Consider the following 20,219-nt stretch of genomic DNA (forward strand, 5'->3'; position numbering starts at 1 on the left):
CGCATGGCAAGCGATACCGGAGTGCCAAGTCTCGGACCAAAAGGCTCCTTAACAGCTTCTACTCCCAAGCCATAAGACACCTGAACAGCTAATCAAATGGTCACCCAGACTATTTACATTGACCCCCCACCCCACTTTGTTTCTACACTTCTGCTACTTGCTGTTTATTATCTATGCATAGTCACTTTACCCTTACCTACTTGTACAAATTACCTCGACTGACCTGTACCCCCGCACATTGACTCGGTAGCGGAATATAGCCTTGTTATTGTAATTAAACTGTCATTTTTTATTTTTTTATTTGGTAAATATTTTTCTTTCTTGAACTACATTGTTGGTTAAGGGCTTGTAAGTAAGCATTTCACAGTAAGATCCACACCAGTTGTATTCGGCGGCATGTGACAAATAAAGTTTGATTTGAAGGAATTGTCCGTAGGGCTCCAAGACAGGATTGTGTCGAGGCACAGATCTGGGGATGTGTACAAAAAAATGTATGCAGCATTGAAAGTCCACAAGAACACTGTGACCTCCATCATTCTTAAATATAAGAAGTTTGGAACAATCAAGACTCTTCCTAGATTGGCCACCCGGCCAAACCGAGCAACTAGCACACACATGTTTTGGGGCATATTTTGTGTCTATTCAACAATTATAAATGAGACACCTGGCATGCTGCGTGAAAATGTAGGAAGCTGGGGATATCTGATTTCTGTTTGTCTTAACTCACCACATCCACCACTAATAAGCTGAACTTTAAGTCATCAGTCAGGTTTTTTTTGTGTGCATACCATTACAATGATAATAGTTCCTCACAGTATTTGAAACATCTTTCAGTGTGAAAGACCAAAATATCATGATCTTATGATCACACACACTATATACAGTGGGGAGAACAAGTATTTGATACACTGCCGATTTTGCAGGTTTTCCTACTTACAAAGCATGTAGAGGTCTGTAATTTTTTATCATAGGTACACTTCAACTGTGAGAGACGGAATCTAAAACAAAAATCCAGAAAATCACATTGTATGATTTTTAAGTAATTCATTTGCAATTTATTGTATGACACAAGTACAGTGCCTTGCGAAAGTATTCGGCCCCCTTGAACTTTGCGACCTTTTGCCACATTTCAGGCTTCAAACATAAAGATATAAAACTGTATTTTTTTGTGAAGAATCAACAACAAGTGGGACACAATCATGAAGTGGAACGACATTTATTGGATATTTCAAACTTTTTTAACAAATCAAAAACTGAAAAATTGGGCGTGCAAAATTATTCAGCCCCTTTACTTTCAGTGCAGCAAACTCTCTCCAGAAGTTCAGTGAGGATCTCTGAATGATCCAATGTTGACCTGAATGACTAATGATGATAAATACAATCCACCTGTGTGTAATCAAGTCTCCGTATAAATGCACCTTCACTGTGATAGTCTCAGAGGTCCGTCAAAAGCGCAGAGAGCATCATGAAGAACAAGGAACACACCAGGCAGGTCCGAGATACTGTTGTGAAGAAGTTTAAAGCCGGATTTGGATACAAAAAGATTTCCCAAGCTTTAAACATCCCAAGGAGCACTGTGCAAGCGATAATATTGAAATGGAAGGAGTATCAGACCACTGCAAATCTACCAAGACCTGGCCGTCCCTCTAAACTTTCAGCTCATACAAGGAGAAGACTGATCAGAGATGCAGCCAAGAGGCCCATGATCACTCTGGATGAACTGCAGAGATCTACAGCTGAGGTGGGAGACTCTGTCCATAGGACAACAATCAGTCGTATATTGCACACATCTGGCCTTTATGGAAGAGTGGCAAGAAGAAAGCCATTTCTTAAAGATATCCATAAAAAGTGTTGTTTAAAGTTTGCCACAAGCCACCTGGGAGACACACCAAACATGTGGAAGAAGGTGCTCTAGTCAGATGAAACCAAAATTGAACTTTTTGGCAACAATCCAAAACATAAAGCAAAGTCTGCAATGGAATGGTTCAAAAATAAACATATCCAGGTGTTAGAATGGCCAAGTCAAAGTCCAGACCTGAATCCAATCGAGAATCTGTGGAAAGAACTGAAAACTGCTGTTCACAAATGCTCTCCATCCAACCTCACTGAGCTCGAGCTGTTTTGCAAGGAGGAATGGTAAAAAATGTCAGTCTCTCGATGTGCAAAACTGATAGAGACATACCCCAAGCGACTTACAGCTGTAATCGCAGCAAAAGGTGGCGCTACAAAGTATTAACTTAAGGGGGCTGAATAATTTTGCACGCCCAATTTTTCAGTTTTTGATTTGTTAAAAAAGTTTGAAATATCCAATAAATGTCGTTCCACTTCATGATTGTGTCCCACTTCTTGTTGATTCTTCACAAAAAAATACAGTTTTATATCTTTATGTTTGAAGCCTGAAATGTGGGAAACGGTCGCAAAGTTCAAGGGGGCCGAATACTTTCGCAAGGCACTGTATTTGATCACCTACCAACCAGTAAGAATTCCGGCTCTCAGAGACCTGTTAATTTTTCTTTAAGAATCCCTCCTGTTCTCCACTCATTACATGTATTAACTGCACCTGTTTGAACTCGTTACCTGTATAAAAGACACCTGTCCACACACTCAATCAAACAGACTCCAACCTCTCCACAATGGCCAAGACCAGAGAGCTGTGTAAGGACATCAGGAATAAAATTGTAGACCTGCACAAGGCTGGGATGGGCTACAGGACAATAGGCAAGCAGCTTGGTGAGAAGACAACAACTGTTGACGCAATTATTAGAAAATGGAAGAAGTTCAAGATGACGGTCAATCACCCTCGGTCTGGGGCTCCATGCAAGATCTCACCACGTGGGTTATCAATGATGATGAGGAAGGTGAGGGATCAGCCCAGAACTACACGACAGGACCTGGTCAATGACCTGAAGAGAGCTGGGACCACAGTCTCAAAGAAAACCATTAGTAACACACTACGCCGTCATGGATTAAAATCCTGCAGCGCACGCAAGGTCCCCCTGCTCAAGCCAGCGCATGTCCAGACCCGTCTGAAGTTTGCCAATGACCACCTGGATGATCCAGAGGAGGAATGGGAGAAGGTCATGTGGTCTGATGAGACAAAAATAGAGCTTTTTGGTCTAAACTCCACTCGCCGTGTTTGGAGGAAGAAGAAGGATGAGTATAACCCCAAGAACACCATCCCAACCGTGAAGCATGGAGGTGGAAACATCATTCTTTGGGGATGCTTTTCTGCAAAGGGGACAGGACGACTGCACCGTATTGAGGGGAGGATGGATGGGGCCATGTATCGCGAGATCTTGGCCAACAACCTCCTTCCCTCAGTAAGAGCATTGAAGATGGGTCGTGGCTGGGTCTTCCAGCATGACAACGACCCGAAACACACAGCCAGGGCAACTAAGGAGTGGCTCCGTAAGAAGCCTCTCAAGGTCCTGGAGTGGCCTAGCCAGTCTCCAGACCTGAACCCAATAGAAAATCTTTGGAGGGAGCTGAAATTCCGTATTGCCCAGCGACAGCCCCGAAACCTGAAGGATCTGGAGAAGGTCTGTATGGAGGAGTGGGCCAAAATCCCTGCTGCAGTGTGTGCAAACCTGGTCAAGAACTACAGGAAACCTATGATCTCTGTAATTGCAAACAGGTTTCTGTACCAAATATCAAGTTCTGCTTTTCTGATGTATCAAATACTTATGTCATGCAATAAAATGCTAATTAATTACTTAACAATCATGCAATGTGATTTTCTGGATTTTTGTTTTAGATTCCGTCTCTCACAGTTGAAGTGTAACTATGATAAAAATGACAGACCTCTACATGGAGGAAACACTGCCGATTTTGCAGGTTATCAAATACTTGTTCTTCCCACAGTATATACACAAAGGTATGTGGATACCCCTTCAAATTAGTGGATTCGGCTATTTCAGCCACACCCGTTGCTGACAGGTGTATCAAATCGAGGACACACCAATGCAATCTCCATAGACAAACATTGGCAGTAGAATGGCCTAACTGAAGAGCTCAGTGACTTTCAGTGTGGCACTGTCATAGGATGCCACCTTTCCAAAAACTCAGTTTGTCAAATGTCTTCCCTGCTAGAGCTGCCCGATCAACTGTAAGTGCTGTTATTGTGAAGTGGGAATGTCTAGGAGCAACAACGGCTCAGCCGCAAAGTGGTAGGCCACACAAGTTCACAAAATGTAACCGTTGAGTGATAAAGTGCATAGCTCTTAAAAATCGTCTGTCCTCAGTTGCAACACTCACTACCGTATTCCAAACTGCCTCTGGAAGCAATGTCGGCACAAGAACTGTTCGTCGAGAGCTTCATGAAATGGTTTTCCATGGCCGAGTAGTCATTTTCAAGCCTAGGATCACCATGCACAAAGCCAAGCGTTGGCTAGAGAGGTGTAAATCTCGCCGCTATTGGACTCGGGAGCAGTGGAAATGTGTTCTCTGGAGTGTTTTTTTTTATCACGCCTTATCTCGAAGGACAAATCTGTGTTTGGCGGAAGCCAGGGGATTGCTACCTGCCCGAATGCATAGTGCCATCTGTACATTTTGGAGGAGGAATAATGGTCCTGGGCTGTTTTTCAGGCTAGACCCCTTAGTTCCAATGAAGGGGAATCTTAATGCTACAGCATACAATGACATTTTAGACAATTCTGTGCTTCCAACTTTTTGGGGAAGGCCCTTTCCTGTTTCAGCATGAGAATGCCTCCATGCACAAAACGGTGTCCATACAGAAATCGTTTGTTGAGATCGGTGTAGTAGAACCTCAACCCCATTGAACACCTTTGGGATGAATTGGAACACCGACTGCAAGCCAGGCATAATCGCCCAACAGTGCCCGACCTCACTAATGCTTTTGTGGCTGAATGGATGCAAGACCCCGCAGCAATGTTCCAACATCTAGTTGAAAGCCTTCCAGCAGAGTGGAGGCTGTTATAGCAGCGAAGGGGGACCAACTCCATATTAATGCCCATGATTTTGGAATGAGATGTTCGATGAGCAGGTGTCCACATACTTTTGGTCATGTAGTGTGTATCCGGTGGAAACATAAAATACCTTCACCTTTCCCTTGTGCAAAAACAGATGTCTGTCCTGAGCTCACCGGCACAGGAAACTCCTGAGGGCCCGGAATACGCCAGTTGATACAATGTTGCAAGTTCGCTAGTCATCGCTCAGGTCAAGACCGATTTAAAAAGGGTAGAGTAGAGAGATGAATGCTATTGAAAGAATCTGCATTTTCATCAGGATATTTTCTACTATTTTTATTTGTTGAATTTATGTAGGCTATTTTTACTTAGTTGACAACGGAAGGAATAGGCCGAATTCTGCATTGGCTTAGGCAATCTCTTGAGTTCGATGCGCTTATTTATTTTGTCGACAGTGGATCACGATGTATCAATGTGTCCGAATGGCTGTTGCTCTCGCATTAAATATTTACTTTTAGATTTTTATAATTTTAATTCAGATTTTAGAAGACAAAAATGTTATTGAACGTAAATTGTTCCACGAAAATGTGCACGTTAAAATCATAACTGGCTCACAGATCGGTAGGAATGGTAGGTTAAAATGTGTTTTTCCTCCTATAACGTCGTTAGAAAATAATTTCCTTTGTTTCTGTTGTCTGATTTTGGCTAGGCTACTTTGAAGCAAGGTAAGAAATGCCTCAGAATATGAACTAAAACATTCAGGTTTCAAACAGTTTAAGTATGTTTTCAAAATGCATAGCTCACATTGTAAGGTGGTGGGTGACCTGCTGATAGCCTGCCTGCACTTAAATGCTGAATGGGAGGCCTGCTTCAATTACCAAATAAAAATGGTAGCTCTCTTTAATCGTGGCCATCAAAACTGTTTTAATACTCAATTACATTTAGAATTGCCGGGCTTATAAAAACCAATATTTGACTCCAGCAGCAACCAGCTCTGTAGGCCTATGCTGTGCATCTAATAGTTGTTGGGTAAGTAAGATGCATGACAACTAACGTAAATATACACGCCAATTTAACTCCACAAAATTATACAAATGAACCTATAGACTAGTAAGTATGATGGGCAAATGTATTTCCATTGACTGGTATTTCCATCAATGAATAAAAATCAGTATTTTGCAGTGGGATTTTTTTTTCTTCTCCCAGTTGATTTGGCAACTATTTTTATTGGATTTTAATTTCTTGTTGGCCTAAAGCTGGCAATTACTGGCTAACGGAAATCCTGACACACACACACACACACACACACACACACACACACACACATACTAGAGATGGGGAAAGGTTGTTCGATCATCCAAATGGTTGTTAGTATTTGATTACTTGTGTGACTTAATTTGAGAAAGAAATGATAAACTAGGTCTAAATTAACAATGAAAATAGTCGGGACATTTTTAATACAAGGATATTCCATGACATTGGAAATAATGAATTTTATAAAACAACATATGCACCCCATTAAAAAAAGACTGGTAGCCTTCACGTGTAGCTTGTTTTTTTTGTTGTCGGCCAATCAAAGTGGCACTACAGTCAGAGGCTCCATGTGTAGCAATGCAAAATGGAATTAAGTCAGCTGGAGAAGTAGGCTACAACAAGCAACTAACAGGTATGCATTTAAAATGACATCTGAATGTAGTTTTAATTTGACATGGACTGGGAGCGAAGCTAAACTAGCTAGCTGGCTAGTTTAGCTAGCTTTTATTCTCCAATTTGATGCAACAAAGACCGGAACTGTCAGATGGGATGATAAATATATGGCTAGCTACAAGTTTAGTCGCGAGTTGGCTATACATTACCTCTCTCTCCCTTCCTGCACACTGCTTCCACACACACCGGCCCCTCCCCCTGCCCGCCACACACTAATCGGCACATGACTCCCTCCCTGCTATTTTCCTCTGGCTGGCAGTTGTCACATTGTTTTTGGTCTCTAATCGCAGAGCTAATCTCTCTCTGTGTGTGTGTGTGTGTGTGTGTGTGTGTGTGTTGTTCAGGTGGAGGAGGTGAGGAGACACAGTCACTGTCTAGCCTTCAGTTCTTCTGGTCCCCAGAGTCAGACCTACTACATCAGCTATGACTCCTACACAGAACACCTCCGCTGGCACAGACAGGCTGCCAAGGTACGTGTGTGCTCAGAGTTGAGTTGCATGTCTTCAAGTTGTTAGCAATCTGGAAAATGAAAACCATTTTGTCTCTTACTCCTTTTCTTTCTCTCCTATCTCTCACCCTCTCTCCCTCCATCAGATAGTGTCTCAGAGGGTGAGTTCTGTGGATCTGTCATGTTGCAGTCTGGAGGAGCTGCCATCTCAGCTGTTCTACAGCCAGGACCTGACCCACCTCAACCTCAAACACAACTATCTGACGGGCCTCACACATCTCACCAGGTATGTACCCCTGCAGGCTGTGGGAAGAGGTGGTAGGATGGAATGGAGGGAGTGGGGGAAGAGGAGAAGAAAAGGGAAGGAACTGAGAGATATGGGCTAGGGTGGCTCCGGAGAACGGCTCAATATATACCTCTGGAAGGATATATACCATATGGTCGCAAGGTTAGAGGATTAGATTCACCTACAGATCTGTGTTTGTGTTCCTATAGGATTGATTTGGTCTAAGAAAACAGATTGGGGTTGATTAGAAGTAGGCGGAATTAGGAGGGGAAATCCGAGCTTGAGTTATTTATTTATTATATACACACACACACACACACACACACACACACACACACACACACACACACACACACACACACACACACACACACACACACACACACACACACACACACACACACACACACACACAGTTTTCCTCTGGAGCTTTCATTAATCTATGGCCAGTCATTCTCAGACCTCTCACCTATGACCTGTTTTTGGAGTCACGGTCTGCAAGCCAAGAGACATGATTGGTTCAAAACACAACGACTGCATTTTGATTGGCTCCTCTTCAGTGACCTTTAGCCAGGGTTGGGGCCCAGCAGTGTCATTGACTGCGGTCAGGATCTCGCTTCTTCCCCTTCTATGCTTACAGTAATACAATGCTCCCCACCATGGAGACCGTCTACGTCCCAAATGGCTCCCTATTCTCTATAGTGTACACTATTCCCTATATATATTTCCCTGTGGGTCCTGGTCAAAAGTAGTACACTATATAGGGAATAGGGTCCCATTTGAGATGCACCCTCTGTCCCAGGCCTGGTGTAGTGTTACAGTTAGTGTTTCAGTGTGAGCTGCTCTGCTTTGGGAGACATCAGACAGTGGGAATGGATGGGGAGATGGGACAGGACCGGACTGGTGCAGAACAACATGAATAATCTTCCCACTGCTCACACTGCTCACACTGCTCAACTTTCAGCATTAAACAATGGTTAGGAAAACAGACCCTTGCCTTGCCGGTGAAGAGAAACACTATATCCATCCTCCTCTCACACACTCTCTGCATACAGGACATCATCCATCCTCCTCTCACACACTCTCTGCATACAGGACATCATCCATCCTCCTCTCCCTCTCTCTGCATACAGGACATCATCCATCCTCCTCTCCCTCTCTCTGCATACAGGACATCATCCATCCTCCTCTCACACACTCTCTGCATACAGGACATCATCCATCCTCCTCTCCCTCTCTCTGCATACAGGACATCATCCATCCTCCTCTCACACACTCTCTGCATACAGGACATCATCCATCCTCCTCTCACACACTCTCTGCATACAGGACATCATCCATCCTCTCCCTCTCTCTGCATACAGGACATCATCCATCCTCCTCTCCCTCTCTCTGCATACAGGACATCATCCATCCTCCTCTCACACACTCTCTGCATACAGGACATCATCCATCCTCCTCTCCCTCTCTCTGCATACAGGACATCATCCATCCTCCTCTCACACACTCTCTGCATACAGGACATCATCCATCCTCCTCTCCCTCTCTCTGCATACAGGACATCATCCATCCTCCTCTCACACACTCTCTGCATACAGGACATCATCCATCCTCCTCTCACACACTCTCTGCATACAGGACATCATCCATCCTCCTCTCCCTCTCTCTGCATACAGGACATCATCCATCCTCCTCTCTCTCTCTCTGCATACAGTACATCATCCATCCTCCTCTCCCTCTCTCTGCATACAGTACAGGACATCATCCATCCTCCTCTCCCTCTCTCTGCATACAGTACAGGACATCATCCATCCTCCTCTCCCTCTCTCTGCATACAGGACATCATCCATCCTCCTCTCCCTCTCTCTGCATACAGTACAGGACATCATCCATCCTCCTCTCCCTCTCTCTGCATACAGTAAAGGACATCATCCATCCTCCTCTCCCTCTCTCTGCATACAGTACAGGACATCATCCATCCTCCTCTCCCTCTCTCTGCATACAGTACAGGACATCATCCATCCTCCTCTCCCTCTCTTTGCATACAGGACATCATCCATCCTCCTCTCCCTCTCTCTGCATACAGTACAGGACATCATCCATCCTCCTCTCACACACTCTCTGCATACAGGACATCATCCATCCTCCTCTCCCTCTCTCTGCATACAGGACATCATCCATCCTCCTCTCCCTCTCTCTGCATACAGTACAGGACATCATCCATCCTCCTCTCCCTCTCTTTGCATACAGGACATCATCCATCCTCCTCTCCCTCTTTCGGCATACAGGACATCATCCATCCTCCTCTCCCTCTCTCTGCATACAGGACAACATCCATCCTCCTCTCACACACTCTCTGCATACAGGACATCATCCATCCTCCTCTCCCTCTCTCGGCATACAGGACATCATCCATCCTCCTCTCCCTCTCTCTGCATACAGTACAGGACATCATCCATCCTCCTCTCTCTCTCTCTGCATACAGTACAGGACATCATAAATCCTCCTCTCTCTCTGCATACAGTACAGGACATCATCCATCCTCTCTGCATACAGGACATCATCCGTCCTCCTCTTTCTGCATCAGTACAGGACGTTCTCGCTCTCTCTCTCTCTCCAGTACAGGATGTCATCCATCCCCCTCTTCCTCATTCTCGCCGTGGTTCAGTGACTCTGGTTGTACTTCCGATGGAATGGCTTTGTGCTCCCATTGTTCTTCCATAAACACAGCTTTACCAAGGGAAGAGGAGGGGAGGCAGACAAAGCTTCAGGAATGTGTTTTTCCCGCGACACTGCGTTGGGAGCGCGGCTGGCTGTGGCTTTTCCTTGAAAAAGACGTGGATCCGGCACCGCCTTTCACGCTGTCCCCACAGTGAACCGGGTTAGGCTAGTTAGGCCTGGGAAGACCAGGTGAGCCGAGTGCCTATCAGATTCGACAAAGATTCTCACACACGTGCCCACCAAATTTTCACATACACCGCAGCTTGTGGTAGCTACACCTTCGAAAACAAAGTTTTTATGTGCGCAATCACAACAATATACGTGTGCTGCTCACATATATTAACTGACGAAATAAAGGAAACACCAGCATTAAGTGTCTCTCCAGTTTTTTTTAAATTGCTTTGGCAAATTTTTCAGATGTGGTATATTTCCAAAACTCTTAGTTTCAAAACTGATAACACTTGTAATGCCCCCTGTCTTATGTTCAGAACCTTTGATTGTGTAGTCATTGGAGTTGAACACATCTTTCACCCCTGAGTCAATCATGCAAGTTTTCATTGAAATAACATGAGAACATTTAGTCACCAATACATCAGATGAATTATGATAGACTCATCATTTAGTCATTTTAACTAACATTTCATCTAATAACAAAAAACACAAGATGCATTTTTGAGGTGCTGAATAGAAAGAATAGTAGATGGTAAATATCACTCCCATACAGTATTTGGATGCACAATTAGTTTTTTGCAAACCATATTTTTTGTATCCAATGGCAAGTTGTGAACATGTAGAGAACTATATGTTAGTGTTACAGTTTCATGTTCATTATTTACATGTGTAGATCAAATCATGAAAAATAGGGGTATTGTGATGCAGTAGGCTGCAGTAAAAACACATTGCTGTAGCATAGTATGCCATGCTAATTCTGCTCCATGCAACATTGTTCAAGATCACATTTTTTACGTGACTTTTCCACTGATACAGTATGACCTGTCTCTCTACTTCATCAGCTTACAGTGTATCAGTTCAATTCAGATAATGAGTGGAAAATGCATTGGGAAAGTATTCAGACCGCTTCCCCTTTTCCACGTTTTGTTATGTTACAGCCTTATTCCAAAATTGATTACATACATTTTCTTCCCTCATCAGTCTACACAAAATCAAATCAAATTGTATTTGTCACATACACATGGTTAGCAGATGTAAATGAGAGTGTAGCGAAATGCGAGTGTAGCGACACAATACCCCATAATGACAAAGCGAAAACAGGTTTTTAGAAATATTTGCACATTTATTACAAATAAACTGAAATGCCTTATTTACATCAGTATTCAGACCCTTTGCTGTGAAACTAGAAATTGAGCTCAGGTGCATTCTGTTTCTGCTGATCATCATTGAGATGTTTCAACAACTTGATTGGAGTCTACCTGTGGTAAATTCAATTGATTGGACATGATTTGGAAAGGCACGTACTTGTCTATACAAGGTCCCACAGTTGACAGTGCATGTCAGAGCAAAAATCAAACCATGAGGTCGAAGGAATTGTCTGTAGAGCTCAGAGACAGGATTGTGTCGAGGCACAGATCTGGGGAAGGGTACCAAAAAATTGTGCAGCATTGAAAGTTCCCAAGAACACAGTGGCCTCCATTCTTAAATGGAAGAAGTTTGAAACCACCAGAGCTGGCCTCACGGCCAAACTGCGCAATTAGGGTAGAAGGGCCTTGGTCAGGAAGGTGACCATGAACCAGATGGTCACTCTGACAGAGCTCCAGAGTTCCTCTGTGGAGATGGGAGAACCTTCCCGAAGGACAACCATCTTTGCAGCACTCCACCAATCAGGCCTTTTATGATAGAGTGGCCAGACGGAAGCCACTCATGACAACCCACTTAATTGCTTAATTAACTCAGGAAACACACCTGTGTGGAAGCAATTGCTTTCAATATAAGTTGTATGCTCACGTGTTTCCATTATTAGGCACATGACTTTCCAGTTAGGCACATGACTTCCTCCTTATTAGTTTCCCCTGGGTGGCAGTTGTCACATTGTTTTTGGTCTACTACTTCTGACCAAGGCCCATAGAGCTGTGGTCAAAAGTATTGCACTATGTAGAGAATAGGGTGCCATTTGGAACGCAGTTCTCCCTTTCTGCAGTGTTGTTGTTCTGAATGGGCTCATTAGGTAACCAGTTCTTCTGACTCTTTAGTTTCTGTGATTGTTATTGTTTGTTTTTCTCTGAAAATTCCTGTCCAATTGACCCCCTCGCTCTCTCCCTCATTCATCCCCCCCATCTAGATTCTGCAGGTTGAGGAGCCTCAATCTCTCTAACAACGCTCTGTCTGACTTCCCTCTGGCCGTGTGTGACATCACCTCCCTGACAGAGCTCAACCTCCAAGGCAACCTTCTGACCTCTCTGCCCTCAGCACTGGGGACCATGCACAAGTGAGTGGGGTCACAGGGTTAAAGGTCAGGGGGCAGTAGACAGAAAGAGGGAGAGAGCCTGTGACTGAGACAGTAATTGAACCACCATTGGTCAGTTATTTGTTTTATAACCACCACCCAAAAAACATTTAGTTAATCGCTCAGCATTAGTGTTGGGTTTTGTGCTGTTGCCCAGTCTGTCCACTACAGAATAACCAGGCTGCGAATGTTTGGTGGGAAAATCTGTTTTCAGACATCAGGCTGCAGTAATAGGATCTGAAAGATTTGGCCTTTTTTAAAGTTGAAATTCTTAACCTCTCGATTAGCAATTTTTCATAAGTCCCTCGTGGAAAGAACCACGAGATTTACATGTCACATAAAATCAGGCACGATAACAGAAAGCTCATGTGAAGATTACAGCCACACACATAATCCCCTCTCCCACTGAGCTCCATACTAACCACCTCTCGCCATCTCCTCCTCCCCAGCCTGCAGACCCTGCTTCTGGACGGAAACTCTCTGAACTCCCTGCCTGCTGAGCTGGGCTCTCTGGAGGCCCTGACCTACCTGGGCCTGTCCTTCAACCTGTTCAGCAGCGTACCTCCAGCCCTGGAGAGGCTCAGGGGGGTGGAGAGGCTCTGTCTGGCTGGGAATCAGCTCTCCTCCCTGGACATGGTCGGCCTGCAGTGGCTCCCCCACCGACACATAGATCTCAGGTATATTACTTTGTAAATAAGTGTTTTAATTAGTTATTTCAAGTGTTTTGCTCTGGGATCAAATGCAGTCTTGTTTTATCTATGTATTTTTTTTTTTACCCCAAATAACATTTCAATGAATTGAATTAAATTCAATACTAGTACTGCTCGGCTAGTGGAACCTTGCCTAGCTCCCTTCATAGATATGTAATAAGCAGTGGCGATTTTTAGCGTGTAAATCTAGTTTGGGCCAACTTTTTTTAGATGTATGCCAGCAAAGCCCCAACACTAAACAATACATTCATTGCTCTATAACGGTGACCCCAAACTGTATTGGTGACAAATGCTTCCCCCTACATAAAGCTGTCCCAACAACAGAGCTTTCTCTTCAGCACCATGGAATTAACCCTTACGACCGCTACACCTGGATATCAGTGGAGCCTTGTCTGGCAGCGAAACAGTTAATTTACTGACTTGCTAAACAAATGTGGATTCTACTGACAATTGAGATACAAACTATATGGCTTAGCCTCTTAAGTATCAAATCTAACTGCCTGTAGCTCAGGACCTGAAGTAAGGATAGACATATTATTGATACCATTTGAAAGGAAACACTTAGAAGTTTGTGGAAATGTGAAATGAATGTTGGAGAATATAACACATTAGATCTGGTAAAAGATACCATTCTTTGAAATGCAAGAGAAAGGCCATTGTCACGAACCGCCTCGAAGTTTGTGACAAAAAGGGAGACAATGTGGAGATAGGGAATAACAAAATATATTTATTAACTAAAGTAAACTAAATACAATTAACAATGGTGTGTGTGTATTCAGTAATGGTTGTGAGTGGTTTGCGTGTATAAATGTGATAATGAGGGGTGTTGAAAGGTGCCAAAGCAAATAAACAAAACAGCCACAAAAAATGCCACAACCAAAATCTTAGTGTCTGCATGGAGAGAGTCTCCTCTATGAATAGGGAAGTGGTGCATTTATCTTGGGACAACAGCGTTGTATGGTCAGTCATGTTTGTATGCGTCTTTATTAACTAAGTACATTTTCATTTACATTGTTTTCAAACTGATATGCGACATGTATTAAATGCCAAAATAACATGCAAAACAGGCACACAAAATATATGCCTGTTTTGTATGTTATTTTGGCATTAATACGTGTTGCATATCAGTTTGCAAACAAAAATATACTGAGTTAATAAAGCTCTGCCCCACCTGCCCTGAATGGCTGGTCGCCGCTGGTAATAAGAATACTGTAGCTACAGTGAGTATACAAAAAATTAGGAACACCTGCTCTTTCTGTGACAGACTGACCAGGTGAATCCAGGTGAAATCTATCATCCTTTATTGATTTCACCTGTTAAATCCACTTCAATCAGTGTAGATGAAGGGGAGGAGACTGGTTGAAGAATCATTTTTAAGCCTTGAGACAGTTGAGACATGGATTGTGTATGTGTGCCATTGAGGGTGAATGGGAAAGATAAAATATTTACGTGCCTTTGAACGGGGTATGGTATTGGCTGCCATGCGCACCAGTTTGAGTGTGTCAAGAACTGCAGCACTGCTGGGTTTTTCACGTTCAACAGTTTCCCATGTGATTCAAGAATGGTCCACCACCCAAAGGACATCTAGCCAACGTGACACTACTGTGTAAAGCATTGGAGTCAACATGGGCCAGCATCCTTGTGGAACACTTTCGACACCTTATAGAGTCCATGCCCCGACGAATTGAGGCTGTTCTCGGGGCAGAAAGGAGTGCAACTCAATATCAACTCAGATATACATGTAAACATTGGGGGGAAATGTCTGTTTTGAAAAAACAATCCCATTAAATGATCCCTCTCCATTCTCTAACCCCCTTTCTCTCTCTTCCTCACTCTGTGTTGTAGGTTGAACAGGCTCCAGAGGGTGGTGGTTGGGGAGGCTGGCCTGCTGAGCCACGTGGCCCAGTTAGATGTGCGGGACGCTGGGTTGGAGGAGCTTGACGTCAGGACCCTATCCAGGCTGGAGCTCCTACGCTGTGACAGAAACACACTCACACTCCTTCGAGTCAGCGGCCTAGCACTCAAGGGTCTGCACACAGCACAAAACGGTACACATACACTCACAAACATGGACACTTGTTATAGTAATTGTCCACATTGCAGAGAATGTAGAGACACATACGCACATACAGGTTACTGACAAAATAAACTCAATATAGTGTCTTGATAGGGTGTTGGGCACCACGAGCCAGAACGGCTTCAATGGGCCTTGGCATATATTCTGCAAGTGTCTGGAACTCTATTGGAGGGTTACGACACCATTCTTCCATGAGAAATTCCATAATTTTGTGTTTTATATAGCCCTTCTTATATCAGCTGATATCTCAAAGTGCTGTACAGAACCCAGCCTAAAACCCCAAACAGCAAGCAATGCAGGTGTAGAAGCACGGTGGCTAGGAAAAACTCCCTAGAAAGGCCAAAACCTAGGAAGAAACCTAGAGAGGAACCAGGCTGTGAGGGATGGCCAGTACTCTTCTGGGTGTGCCGGGTGGAGATTATAACAGAACATGGCCAAGATGTTCAAATGTTCATAAATTACCAGCATGGTCAAATAATAATAATCACAGTAGTTGTCGAGGGTGCAGCAAGTCAGCACCTCAGGAGTAAATGTCAGTTGGCTTTTCATAGCCCGATCATTAAGAGTATCTCTACCGCTCCTGCTGTCTCTAGAGAGTTGAAGACAACAGGTCTGGGACAGGTAGCATGTCCGGTGAACAGGACAGGGTTCCATAGCCGCAGGCAGAACAGTTGAAACTGGAGCAGCAGCACGGCCAGGTGGACTGGGGACAGCAAGTAGTCATCATGTCAGATAGTCCTGAGGCATGGTCCTAGGGCTCAGGTCCTCCGAGAGAGAGAAAGAAAGAGAGAATTAGAGAGAGCATACTTAAATTCACACAGGACACCCGATAAGACAGGAGAAATACTCCAGATATAAGACTATAACAGACTAGCCCCTAGACACAAACTACTGCAGCATAAATACTGGAGGCTGAGACAGGAGGGGTCAGGAGACACTGTGGCCCCATCCTATGATACCCCCGGACAGGGCCAAATACTGGTGACTGACACACACCCACACCCTTTAAATCCCCTATGCTCTTTTGAGACCCCTCTTTTAAAATCACTGAGATCTCTTCTAGCCATGGTAACCAAAATAATGAGCTACTGGGCATTTTAATACATGACTCTAAGCATGATGGGATGTTAATTGCTTAATTAACTCAGGAACCACACCGGTGTGGAAGTACCTGCTTTCAATGTACTTTGTATCCCTCATTTACTCGTATTTCCTTTTATTTTGGCAGTTCCCTGTATATACTGTATTGACGGTGTGTTGTTTTTTTCTAGAGCTGAGAGCGCTGGAGGTGTTTCCTGTTCCAGAGAGCCTCACTGTTGTGGACGTGTCCAGGTAAGAGCCACACAGTTCACAATCGATGGATGGATTCTTGAATGGGTAGATAATAAACAAGTGATTTTGATTGTTTTAACTGACCTATTGGTTGATGGACAGAGAGAAGACTTATAGTGACTGATTGCTGTTTGTGTTGTGGAACGCTTTCAACACCTTGTAGAGTCCATGCCCCGACAAATTGATGCTGTTCTGAGGCCAAAAGGGGGGTGCAACACATTATCCGGAAGGTGTTCTTAATGTTTTGTGCACTCAGTATATGTCTTCTGCAGAGAGATAAGAGAGCATGATCAGTCAGGAAAATAAAAGTGCTGAAAAAATGTTGGCTCACTTTGAAAAGATGGAGAACAAGCTATAAGATGAAAGATACCTAAGTTTTGGCGCAGGTACAGCCAACTAGAGCTAGCTAACACTATCCACAGTAGCACTCTCTAACTTAAAAAAAAAAACGTCTTTACACGTCGATACTTGTAACTATAGATCTTCCTTTCTTTTTTTTTTTTTACTATTGTGTTGTAGGACCCATCTGGACTGTCTGCCTGACTGGCTATGTTGTGTTATAGGACCCATCTGAACTGTCTGCCTGACTGGCTATGTTGTGTTATAGGACCCATCTGGACTGTCTGCCTGACTGGCTATGTTGTGTTATAGGACCCATCTGGACTGTCTGCCTGACTGGCTATGTTGTGTTATAGGACCCATCTGGACTGTCTGCCTGACTGGCTATGTTGTGTTATAGGACCCATCTGAACTGTCTGCCTGACTGGCTATGTTGTGTTATAGGACCCATCTGGACTGTCTGCCTGACTGGCTATGTTGTGTTATAGGACCCATCTGGGCTGTCTGCCTGACTGGCTATGTTGTGTTATAGGACCCATCTGGACTGTCTGCCTGACTGGCTATGTTGTGTTATAGGACCCATCTGGACTGTCTGCCTGACTGGCTATGTTGTGTTGTAGGAACCATCTGGACTGTCTGCCTGACTGGCTATGTTGTGTTATAGGACCCATCTGGACTGTCTGCCTGACTGGCTATGTTGTGTTGTAGGACCCATCTGGACTGTCTGCCTGACTGGCTATGTTGTGTTATAGGACCCATCTGGACTGTCTGCCTGACTGGCTATGTTGTGTTATAGGACCCATCTGAACTGTCTGCCTGACTGGCTATGTTGTGTTATAGGACCCATCTGGACTGTCTGCCTGACTGGCTATGTTGTGTTATAGGACCCATCTGGGCTGTCTGCCTGACTGGCTATGTTGTGTTATAGGACCCATCTGGACTGTCTGCCTGACTGGCTATGTTGTGTTATAGGACCCATCTGGACTGTCTGCCTGACTGGCTATGTTGTGTTGTAGGACCCATCTGGACTGTCTGCCTGACTGGCTATGTTGTGTTATAGGACCCATCTGGACTGTCTGCCTGACTGGCTATGTTGTGTTGTAGGACCCATCTGGACTGTCTGCCTGACTGGCTATGTTGTGTTATAGGACCCATCTGAACTGTCTGCCTGACTGGCTATGTTGTGTTATAGGACCCATCTGGACTGTCTGCCTGACTGGCTATGTTGTGTTATAGGACCCATCTGGACTGTCTGCCTGACTGGCTATGTTGTGTTATAGGACCCATCTGGACTGTCTGCCTGACTGGCTATGTTGTGTTATAGGACCCATCTGGACTGTCTGCCTGACTGGCTATGTTGTGTTATAGGACCCATCTGAACTGTCTGCCTGACTGGCTATGTTGTGTTATAGGACCCATCTGAACTGTCTGCCTGACTGGCTATGTTGTGTTATAGGACCCATCTGGACTGTCTGCCTGACTGGCTATGTTGTGTTATAGGACCCATCTGGACTGTCTGCCTGACTGGCTATGTTGTGTTATAGGACCCATCTGGACTGTCTGCCTGACTGGCTATGTTGTGTTATAGGACCCATCTGGGCTGTCTGCCTGACTGGCTATGTTGTGTTGTAGGACCCATCTGGACTGTCTGCCTGACTGGCTATGTTGTGTTATAGGACCCATCTGGACTGTCTGCCTGACTGGCTATGTTGTGTTATAGGACCCATCTGAACTGTCTGCCTGACTGGCTATGTTGTGTTATAGGACCCATCTGGACTGTCTGCCTGACTGGCTATGTTGTGTTATAGGACCCATCTGGACTGTCTGCCTGACTGGCTATGTTGTGTTATAGGACCCATCTGGACTGTCTGCCTGACTGGCTATGTTGTGTTATAGGACCCATCTGAACTGTCTGCCTGACTGGCTATGTTGTGTTGTAGGACCCATCTGGACTGTCTGCCTGACTGGCTATGTTGTGTTGTAGGACCCATCTGGACTGTCTGCCTGACTGGCTATGTTGTGTTATAGGACCCATCTGAACTGTCTGCCTGACTGGCTATGTTGTGTTATAGGACCCATCTGGACTGTCTGCCTGACTGGCTATGTTGTGTTATAGGACCCATCTGGACTGTCTGCCTGACTGGCTATGTTGTGTTATAGGACCCATCTGGACTGTCTGCCTGACTGGCTATGTTGTGTTATAGGACCCATCTGAACTGTCTGCCTGACTGGCTATGTTGTGTTATAGGACCCATCTGGACTGTCTGCCTGACTGGCTATGTTGTGTTATAGGACCCATCTGAACTGTCTGCCTGACTGGCTATGTTGTGTTATAGGACCCATCTGGGCTGTCTGCCTGACTGGCTATGTTGTGTTATAGGACCCATCTGGGCTGTCTGCCTGACTGGCTATGTTGTGTTATAGGACCCATCTGGACTGTCTGCCTGACTGGCTATGTTGTGTTGTAGGACCCATCTGGACTGTCTGCCTGACTGGCTATGTTGTGTTATAGGACCCATCTGGACTGTCTGCCTGACTGGCTATGTTGTGTTGTAGGACCCATCTGAACTGTCTGCCTGACTGGCTATGTTGTGTTATAGGAACTGTGTGCCTGACTGGCTATGTTGTGTTATAGGACCCATCTGGACTGTCTGCCTGACTGGCTATGTTGTGTTATAGGACCCATCTGGACTGTCTGCCTGACTGGCTATGTTGTGTTATAGGACCCATCTGGACTGTCTGCCTGACTGGCTATGTTGTGTTATAGGACCCATCTGGACTGTCTGCCTGACTGGCTATGTTGTGTTATAGGACCCATCTGGACTGTCTGCCTGACTGGCTATGTTGTGTTATAGGAACCATCTGGACTGTCTGCCTGACTGGCTATGTTGTGTTATAGGACCCATCTGGACTGTCTGCCTGACTGGCTATGTTGTGTTATAGGACCCATCTGGACTGTCTGCCTGACTGGCTATGTTGTGTTGTAGGACCCATCTGGACTGTCTGCCTGACTGGCTATGTTGTGTTATAGGACCCATCTGGACTGTCTGCCTGACTGGCTATGTTGTGTTATAGGACCCATCTGGACTGTCTGCCTGACTGGCTATGTTGTGTTGTAGGACCCATCTGGACTGTCTGCCTGACTGGCTATGTTGTGTTATAGGACCCATCTGGACTGTCTGCCTGACTGGCTATGTTGTGTTATAGGACCCA

General features: G+C 44.7%; 1 protein-coding gene across 2 annotated transcripts in view; it reads left to right on the forward strand.

Annotated features, from left to right (window-relative positions):
- LOC110523018 (PH domain leucine-rich repeat protein phosphatase 1) overlaps positions 1-20,219 on the forward strand; it is a 59,059-nt gene that overhangs the window by 19,019 nt on the left and 19,821 nt on the right. For both annotated transcript variants that reach the window (XM_036978554.1, XM_036978556.1), the window contains exons 3-8: positions 6,977-7,102; positions 7,227-7,366; positions 12,384-12,530; positions 12,998-13,225; positions 15,104-15,306; positions 16,607-16,667. In XM_036978554.1, coding sequence (XP_036834449.1) covers positions 6,977-7,102; positions 7,227-7,366; positions 12,384-12,530; positions 12,998-13,225; positions 15,104-15,306; positions 16,607-16,667 — 905 coding nt within the window. The remainder of the gene's footprint in view (positions 1-6,976; positions 7,103-7,226; positions 7,367-12,383; positions 12,531-12,997; positions 13,226-15,103; positions 15,307-16,606; positions 16,668-20,219) is intronic.

This window comes from Oncorhynchus mykiss, chromosome 5, assembly GCF_013265735.2.
Source record: "Oncorhynchus mykiss isolate Arlee chromosome 5, USDA_OmykA_1.1, whole genome shotgun sequence".
Classification (NCBI taxonomy): Eukaryota; Metazoa; Chordata; class Actinopteri; order Salmoniformes; family Salmonidae; genus Oncorhynchus; species Oncorhynchus mykiss.